The sequence below is a fragment of the Cynoglossus semilaevis genome, chromosome 1 (genome assembly GCF_000523025.1).
Source record: "Cynoglossus semilaevis isolate Cse_v1.0 chromosome 1, Cse_v1.0, whole genome shotgun sequence".
NCBI lineage: Eukaryota > Metazoa > Chordata > Actinopteri > Pleuronectiformes > Cynoglossidae > Cynoglossus > Cynoglossus semilaevis.
The window spans coordinates 15,162,199-15,171,807 of record NC_024307.1 but is presented as its reverse complement, the minus strand read 5'-3'; the positions used below and the strand labels follow the sequence as shown (position 1 = coordinate 15,171,807).

At 43.4% G+C, this 9,609-nt stretch overlaps 1 protein-coding gene across 1 annotated transcript; it reads right to left on the bottom strand.

Annotated features, from left to right (window-relative positions):
* Positions 1–1,748: 1,748 nt before the first annotated feature.
* Positions 1,749–9,603, bottom strand: LOC103381026 (trichohyalin-like). Its single transcript, XM_025055186.1, has 3 exons — positions 7,652–9,603; positions 7,213–7,620; positions 1,749–6,973 (listed from the first exon to the last, which is right to left on the bottom strand). The coding sequence occupies exons 2-3, from the start codon at positions 7,427–7,429 to the stop codon at positions 1,794–1,796; spliced, it is 5,397 nt and encodes a 1,798-aa protein (XP_024910954.1). The 5' UTR covers positions 7,430–7,620; positions 7,652–9,603; the 3' UTR covers positions 1,749–1,793.
* Between the last annotated feature and the right edge of the window lie 6 nt (positions 9,604–9,609).

Genomic DNA, 9,609 nt, shown 5'->3' with positions numbered 1-9,609 from the left:
ATGGCCACCAGCGGCTCCCTGGGCGGGTTTTCCCGCTGCTCCTACTGCTGCTGCTGCTGCTGCTGCTGCTGGACCACACACAGCATCCGATTAATCGTAGGTAAGAGGCTACCGACCTGCGCCACATGACACCGAACCGTCCACAACCTCCCAGAAAACGGCCGATAGCGATGAAGATGGGGGTTGAACGGTGATTTAGAGCCGAGCCAGCAGAGTGTTATCCGTGTGGATGAGAGGCTGTTCTTCCCCTCTCGCTCTCTCGCTCTCTGTTTCTCTCTCTTCCTACCTCCCTCCCTCTTTTTCTTAGTTTGATTACATCATAGCTGCCTCAGAAGAAACACAGTCCAACAGCTGACGAGAGACAGAGCTGATGATGATGATGATGATGATGATGATGGCAGTGGGTGGACGCACACACACAGTTGCCTTATTCTCTGATAAAAGAGGAAGAGCCGTAAAACCCCAGGTGACACATGTTGTTATAAATGTATAAGCGTGTCGGTTTCATAAGATAATCTGAGGCCTGGTTCTTCATTAACTAGAAACTGAAACAACATACTGTATTTGTCAAGACAAACAGCCTTTATTTTTAGTCACAAAATACTCAGTAGACGTTAGTTTTTGAAATAAAAGTTCCTTCCAAAAAATCTTCTGTAAAAGGATTGACAACAAGATACAGTTGAGAATAGTGTGTTTCAGTTGTTATAGTATGTAAAAGGGGATCATTTATGATTTTTTAAATGTCACTAATTTTTTTTTAATAGTTTGAAACAAAAACAAACTAACAAAAAAAAAACAAGGCAAAAAGGTCATGGAACAAAGGTTGATGTTAATCCAGTCTCTTACAACAACAGGGAGCTCCCATTGTCTTAAAGGCGATCAAGTTATTATCATGTTTCCTTCTGTAAACTGAACTCCTGTGGCTGATACTGTCAATCGGTGACATCATCTCAGGGGTAGGGAGGGCAGAGAAAATCAATAAAGGTTGAGATACTGTATTTTGACTTCCAGTGCAGCTCACATTCACATCTGTGGTCTCAGAGTGAATTATCAACTGAGTCCATCTTGCTTTCAAACTGTGGTTCTCAGTCATCCAGGTCCTTTTATCCTACAAAGTCCAGTGCAACTGGACCAGTTTGGTTTCTTGAAGTTTCACCTTTCATCCTAGAATAGAAACGTCTCCACAAAACCAAGCCATTGTGGTTGTCTAATACTGAACTTCTTGAGGATGATGATGTAATGATATCTGTATCAGGAGCTAAAAAAAACCCCAAGATGTTTAACCAAAAATTGCCCCAGTTGTTGTACCATAACTCGGTTGCCAAACAAGCCAACAATACCACGCATGCAGTGAGTGATCACTGAGTGACCGAGTGTGCTCGAGATATACACGCTAAGAACTGTTATCTGATTTCAGATTTTCAGATCTGGCTTTATAGTATGGCTTAGCAAAGAACAAGGAAGCAATAAAAGAAGCTAAGTTTGCCAAAGGAGTGACTGTGATCACCAAGCAAAGCTCTCTGACATTAGAAGAAGAAATGATATGGAAAAGTTGCTAGTATTTGGACACTCATCACCACATACAAAGATGGTATTTGGATTCTTTAATGGGTCCAAAAGACTATTTAAAAAGGACTGTCTTATAGCTTAACGATAATAAAATGTCTCAGATCTCAAAAAAACAGAATCCAGGAGTCTCACTCTGCCTGTGGACTTCTCCTCCTGCCTGACCCTGTTCCTGGTGGATTCTTTAATGGGTCCAAAAGACTAAACCCACTGAACCCACACATGACCTATTTCCAGAACAAAATTCTCTTGGCCTTTTCTTGGGCTTTACTGAGCCTTGTCTTCTCTGATTTGAGTCTTTCACACTCCTTACTCACTTGCTGTCTCCAGGTCAATTCCTCCTGCAGTTTGTCAATGTAATAGTCTCTCTGTTGAGAGAGAGTTTTGTTACTACTAATCTTTGACTCGAGAGCCGAAGAGAGTCTTTTAGCATCATCTCTGAGGGCAGTGTTAACCTTCTTCTGGGTCTTGAGGCTTTGGTTCAGCTCAGAGTTACGTTTTTCCATGCTGTCCAGCTCCTGCCTGAGAGTCCTGGATCCATGAAGATGAACCTCCTTGTGTCTCTCCAGTTGGTCACTCAGCTGCAGCCTCCGCGCCTGCTCCTCCTCCAGCTCTGCCGTTAGGAATTCTTTCTCTTTTGTCAGGGACTTGTTCTTCTGGATCTCTGTCTTCAGGTTGACAAGGAGTTTGTCACTTAGAGCCTGAGACTCACATCTGAGCCTTTCTTTAACCTGGAGTTTGTTAAAGAGCTCGTCGCTGGAGCGATGAACAGCATCAATCTCCTGCTGATGGCTGAGCTTCTCTCTCTCCAGCTGATTTTGCAGCTCAAAACGCCACTTCTGTTCTTTGTGGAGTTCAGCTACATTACACTTGATCCATTTTGACAGATTTTCATTCTTTGCGATCTGTGTTTCCAATGCTATAGAGAGCCTCACAGCGTCCTCTCGCAGGGCTGTGTTGATGTCCTTCTCAGTCCTGAAGCTGTAGTCCAGATCAGAGTTCTTTCTTTCCAAGTTCTCCACTTTTTCTGCTGTGGATTTCTTCATTGCCTCAGATTCCTGTAGATGGCACTCTTTTTGTTTCTTAAGATCATCGCTCAGCTGTAATCTCCACGTGTGCTCCTCATCTAACTTGGCAGCCAGCGACTCTTTTTCTGTCGCCAGAGAACTATTTATTTGTTTCTCTGACTCGAGGTTATTAGAAAGTCTCTCATTCAGAGCCTGGGAGAGTCTCCTGAGCTCCTCCTCAGCCTGGAGCTTGGTGGAAACCTGCTGGTGGGCTTCTTTCAGGACTTTCAATTCCCAGTGAAGAGCTTCTGTCACATCATTGGTCTGTTTCACAGACTCAAGGAGCTGTTGATGGGCAAGCTTCTGTCTGTCCAGCTCATCGCTTAACTGTCTTGTCCAGGTCTTCTCCTTTTCAAGCTCAGCACTAAGAGATTCTTTCTGTGTAGTCTCCAGATTGTTAGAGAGCCCGTCAGTTAGAGGCTGCATTTTCCCTGGAAAATCCATCTCTTCCTGGAGTTTGACATGGAGGGGTTTTAATTTCATGCGCAGGACTTTTGTCTCATGACCGATTCCTTGGTCAGAGTTTGATGTGTCCAACTTTTTGCCGGTCTCTGTCCATCTCTCTGTCTTTGTCTGCTTCTTTCCCTGCTCAATGGTCAAAGTCTCTTTCTCACTCGTCAAGGACTCATTCTTGGTTTTCTCTGCCTCCAGGTTGGTAGACAGTCTGTCATTTGAGGCCTGGCTGTTGCCTCTGAGTTCCTCTTCAACTTGGAATTCAGTTGCAACCAGTTTGTTGGCTTCTTTCATAGCATCCGAATCCAACTGAGGAACCTCGTTCACCTTACTTGACTGTTTTAGAGCATCCTCGTAGGTGAGTTTCTGTCTCTCCAGCTCACTGCTCAGCTGCTGACTCCACTGCTGTTCCTCCTCCAACCTAGAATTCAAAGTCTCCTTCTCTTTAGTTAGAGAAACATTCTTTTTCATCTCTGTATCAAGATTAATAGAGAGCCTGTCTCTTAGAGCCTGAAGGTCACATCTGACTTCCTCTTCAACCTTCAGCTTGGAGAACAGGTGCTGGTGAGCTTCTTTGAGGGCTTCCAATTCCAGCTGTGTTGCGTCCATTACATCATCTGACTGTTTTAAAGTCCCAAGGGTGTTCTGATGGGCGAGTTTCAGTGCGTCCAGCTGATCACTCAGCTGCAGCCTCCAGGTCCGCTCTTTCTCTAGCTCAGCAGTCAGAGAAATGTTGACTTCTACCAGAGATCTGTTTTTTGTGACCTCTGTTTTGAGGTCGGCAGAGAGTTGATCATTTAGTCCTTGAGTGTTGCCTCTGAGCTCCTCTTCAACCTGAAGTTTGATGGTAAGACACTGGTTGGCTTCTTTCAGGACTTTCAATTCAGAGCAAAGGGCCTCTGTCACATCACTCTGCTTTTTCAACTCATCCAGCACTTGCTGATGGGCTAGCTTCTGTTTCTCCAGCTGATCTTGCACCTGTAGTCTCCAGGCCTGTTCCTTTTGGAATTTTTCCGCATCATACTCTCTCTGTTTTGACAGATATTCGTTCTTTGTGGTCTGGGTTTGAAGTGCAAAAGAAAGTCTGAAAGTGTCTCCTCTCAGTGTCCCATTGACATCCTTCTCAGCCTTAATGCTATGGCTAAGCTCAGAGTTCAGTTTTTCTAGGCACTTCAGTTTCTCATCGGCCGATTTCGTTTTTGCCTCAGCTTCCTGCAGAGCATCTTTTTGTTCCTGCACCTGTTCATTTAGCTGGGCGCTTAATGTCTGCTCGTTCTCCAGCCGGACAGTAAGACAGTCTTTTTCTTTTGTCAGAGATTCATTTTTTTGTATCTCTGCCTCCAGGTCTTGATGAAGTCTGAAGGATTCAGTCTGGCAATTGCTTGTGAGTCCCTCCTGGACCTGGAGTTGGGTGGAAAGCTGCTCATTGGCGTCTTTCATGGCTTCCAATTCCACATTGTACTGTTTGACGGCCTCCAGTACTTCCTGATGGGCGAGCCTCTGTTTCTCGAGCTGATCACTCAGCTGCATTCTCAGCACCTGCTCCTTCTCCAGCTCGACAGACAGAGACAGTTTTTCTTTGGTCAGAGACTCGTTCATATTTGCCTCTGTCTCCAGGTTGTTGGTGAGCCTGTCAGTCAGAGCCAGGGAGATGCTTTTAAGTTCTTCTTCAACCATGACTTTAGAAGAAAGCTTTTGGTAGGTTGCTCGCAGGGCATCCAATTCCTGGCAAAGAGACTGTGCTAGAGCACGAAACTGTTTAAAAGTCTCAAGTGCCTGCATATAAGTAAGCTTCTGTTTCTTCATCCGTTTGTTCAGCTGCAGTCTCCAAGTCTGTTCCTTCTCCAGCTCCATGGACAAAAACTCTTTTTCCTCTGTTAGAGCCTCGTTATTTCTTACCTCCGTCTCCAGGCTGGTGACGAGCTTCTCAGTTAATGCCTTGTTAACACATCTGTGTTCCTTCTCAATTTGGAGTTTGGAGGCAAGTCTATTGTTGCCTTCTTTTAGAGCGTCCAGTTCCAGACGCAGAGCCTCTGTCACTCTGCTGGATTGTTTCACAGCCTCGAGTTGGTTTTGTACGTTTAATCTCCAGCTCTGCTCTTTTTGGAGTTCGGCCTTGTCAGAGTCTCTAAGTTTCAATAAGTTACTGTTCTTTTTAACCTGTGCCTCTAATGCAACAGAAACCTTGAGAGAGTCTCTTCTGAGAGTTGCATTGACATTCTTCTCAGTCTTGATGACGTGGCTGAGTTCACAATTAAGTCTTTCCAAAGATTGTAATTTTTCACTTGTTGACTCTTTCAGTGATTCTGTTTCCTGCAGATGGGTGTTTTTTTGTTTCTGCAGCTCATCACTCAGATGCAGTCTGCAGGTTCTTTCTTTCTCCAGCTCTGCGGCTAGATACTCTTTCTCTTTGGTCAAAGATTGATTCTTTCTGAACTCAGTCTCCAGGTCGTGGGAGAGCCTGGTAGTGAAGGCTTCAGACTTGCTTCTCAGTTCTTCTTCAGCCTTGAGTTGGGTGAATAGCTGCTTGTTGACTTCATTAAGGTCTTCCAACTCTAGATGGAGTGCCTCTTTCACTGCCACCAGTGTTTCCTGGTGGGCAGCCTTCTCCAGCAGCCTCCATGATTGCTCCTCCTGTAACTGGATGCACAGGGAGTCCTTCTCGTTTGAAAGGCACCTGTTCTTTGTGGTCTCTGCCTCCCGACTGACAGAAAGTCTCTTCATCAAAGCCTGGCATCTGAGCTCCTCCTCTATCTGGAGTTTTGTGGAAAGCTCCAGGTTGGCCTTTTTTAGGGTTTCCAGTTCACGGTGAAGAGCCTCCGTTACACAATGAGGCTGTTTCAAGGTCTCCAATGCCTCCTGGTGGGCGAGCCTCTGTTTCTCCAGCTGATCCTTCAGCTCCAGTCTGTTCTTGTGTTCTATTTCCAACTCAGTGGACAACAAGTTTCTCTCTTTTGTCAGAGATTCATTATTTTTGTTCTCTGTCTCCAGATTGACAGAAAGCCTGTTTGCCAAGGCTTGTGATTTGCACCTGAGTTCCATCTCAACTTGGAGTCTGATGCCAAGCTGCTGATAGTCTTCTTTTAGGGCCTTCAACTCCCGACGGATAGCGTCAGTTACTCTGCTGGACTGCTTCACTGCTTCAAGTGACTGCTGATGGGTATACCTCAGTCTCCCAAGCTGCTCAGACAGCCGGAGTCTCCATGTCCGTTCCTTCTCCAGCTCTGTCATAAGAGACTCTTCCCGTTTTTTAAGACACACATTCATTTCATTCCCTGTCTCCAGGTTGGAAGAAAACTGGTCACCCTTACAGCTGAGCTCCTCTTTGACCTGAGGTCTGTGGACAAGCTGTTGGTGGTGCTTTTTTAAAGCAACCAGTTCCTGCCGCCGGGTCTCTGTTTCATCATTGGACTGTTGCTCGACCAACTTTTGCTTCTCCAACTTGTGTCTCTCCTCCAAACTTTTGGTTCCTCTTAAAATGCAATCCTCTTCAGCCAGATCAGGGTGCAGATGTTCTATGATGTCTAAGTTTTGTTTGACAGACTCCTTTAGTGCTTCAGATTCTTGTACATGAGCATCTACTTGCTTTGGCGGTTGATTGTCTAAGTGCCTCTGAGTCTGCTCTATGTCTAGATGAGTTGTGGGAGATCCTTTCTCAGTTTGAACCTGTGAGTCGCATCTCAGCTCTTCTTCAACTTGGTGTTCGGAGCCACACTGCTGGTCGTCTTCTTTCAGAACTCCCAGATTCTGTTCAAGGGTTTCACTCACATCACAAGACAGCTTCACAGCTTCAGGTGCCTGCTGAGATGATTTCTCTGGAATGCTGGATGAGTTCTCCTTCTCCGGCTGAACAGTCTGAGGTGTTTCCAACTTTACTTTGAGGTTACCTGTAATACAAATAATAATACATTTTATTTATAAGCACCTGTCCGAACTAGAATGTAGGCAGGGACATTGCAGAGCAGCTATAAGACCCCAGACCCATGCTAAGAGGAGAGGCTGAGGACAGGGCACCACAGGGGGTGTAAATTTGACAGGTAAACATGGAGCAGTGTGTGGAGGGATTTGAATGCAAGAATTGGGATTTTGATTTCAATGCAATAACGGACACAATCTCGTAAACTACCTGTGATATCCTTATGAACCAATAATGTATGAGGACTATCCTCCTCTTCTGAGACTTCATTTGCAAGCTCAAGCTCCCATTCCTGCCACAGATCGTCCAGTTGCAGCTGTTGGACATCTTTCAACCCTTGGAGGTCACTGTCCCTGTCCTGAACAGACAGCACCTCATCACACAACGGTTTAGTTTGACTTTTACTGGTTGCAGTGTCCATCATCATTAATGATCTCTAGTTTTCTGTAAAGCTGCCTCAGGTAACGAGTGCTATATTTTTTCCAGATTTCTTCATCTGTGATCCTTCATCATCTCCTAAAACGTCTCTGTCGTTATTAGCAACATCTTTAACCGCAAGGCTGTAAATATCTAGTGATCCTTGTATTCAAAGACACTAAAGTCAGTGACATCAAAGACCTTAGTGATGACAACTTTTGACATCAAAGACCTTAGTGATGACAACGGTATCAACTTAAAAAAAGTGGGGCATCCAATGGTGGGATTGAAACAATCATTTTGTGATTTTTTAAGACATAACACTAGATATATTTCAAGAGGTGCATTTTACAACTTCTTACTTTTTCTGCTGGTGGTACTGCAACAAGAATTTTTTAGACCTAATTGATAAAACATATGTGCTATATTTATTTTGTGAGACAGTTTACCTTAATCATACTTCAATATAGCCACAGCTTGACTTTGTACTATAGATACTTGAAGCCATAATGTTTCAATACCTGGAAAAAAAAGTATAAACCAAATTGTTACAAAAAGACTAAATCACTTGTTTTACCACTTGCATAGAAAAAGGATGAACAGCAGCAACAAACTTAAACGCAACATGTACAAAAGAAACCAACAAAATGAAATGAATACATTTATTTTTTATTGGCTGCTTGTATGTCAAACACACAGCATTTGCATTATTACTTGGTGCATCTGATCTACTTTTATATACTGCATGTGTTCTTCACAGTCCCAATCAGCAGAGCGACAATGAAAAGTATTCACACACACGCCCGCTTACACTAGTCAGATAGAAACACAGAATAGTGCAAAAAAATAACAAACATTCATTCATGATAGTTCATCTCTCAGGAAATTCTAAAAAGGGCATTGGTTCAAGCTTATCTTGGTCCTTCACACAGAAGAAACAACTCATTTCCTTTCTGTTTCAACATCATTTCACTTTCTTTTCTACCCCACAAGACTTAGCAGGAGGTTTGCGACGTGTTTTGTGACTAGATCTGTTTTCCACGCGGACATGAAAGTAAAACTTTACAGTGACATGTTAAGGAAACTATGGCAAATGGGTTGAGCTTGACTATAAGCCTGCGGGTCAAATCTGGCCCAGAATACAGACAATGTATTAAAATGGCAGCGACACTCGTGACCAAGTCTGACTGAACATGAATCAAGTGCACCCCGTGATGTGAATTCAACCAGACGCCCCCTGAGTGAACTGGTGATATTTGGTGATAAGTAGAACAAATCTGGTGATGAACTAGGTTTTTCTCACTGCCAACGAACAACATCCAACGATGAAGAGACTTTACCACCAATCATCAATGGTTATGTAACGGTTATGTGTTGTTCTGCTGTAGTGAGAGAACCATGTTCCACATGCTGAAATGTGTATGAATGCAAATTTAAAAACACTACTTGTAATGTATTTATCTTTTTTATCAACAATATTTAAAAGCTGTGTGTGTTAGGGCTGTTTGGAAAGACAATGAGATATTTTCGAAAACAAACCGTTATATTTTATCTTATTTTAACACCAACATTATAAAGAAAGAGACTGTGACTGAGTAAAGTGAGAGACGGGAAATAGTTGTTTTCCAATGACATCAAATATTGCTTTCACTTTAGAATATTCATACCAAATAAATGAAGATGGTCTGGCCCCAGAGCTGTCACTGACCATCACTGTGGCATCACTAATCTTTTTCACTCTGTATCCACTCCTGACTCGTCCAGTTGATTTTTAGTTCAAACCACGATAAGGTGATAATGTACGATTTGGAACCACTGGCATCAGTCTTTCACAAGACAAATATCATCCCATTAAAAGTGGATTATTTAACACCAAGATTCTGCTGATGCTTCTCCAATTACCCTGTGCCTCAAAGCATATTGGTAATCAACACTCAGCTACTTCAGTTTCAATACTGACAGGTAGAGGTTTTTGGACACTCCCCTCTCTAAATCTGCAGTTGATGGGGTGAACTTTGTACACCGACTGAGTGTAAGTAGAAGGAATGGGTTTCTATGCATCAAATCCATGCCATTCAGTGATGGAAGCAGAGCCACGAGTGAATAAACAACATTTCCTTTTAGTCAGAGATTTAAACCCATGGCTTTTCCAGAGTTTGAGATTTTGACTTCCTAAAAGGCAGTTTCTGA

Excerpts from the sequence above, each read along its gene's own strand:
- LOC103381026 (XM_025055186.1), bottom strand. The coding sequence starts at position 7,429 with ATGATGATGGACACTGCAACCAGTAAAAGTCAAACTAAACCGTTGTGT. Across the intron at positions 6,974-7,212 it reads GGTTCATAAGGATATCACAG|GTAACCTCAAAGTAAAGTTG; the intron begins GTAGTTTACGAG and ends TTTGTATTACAG.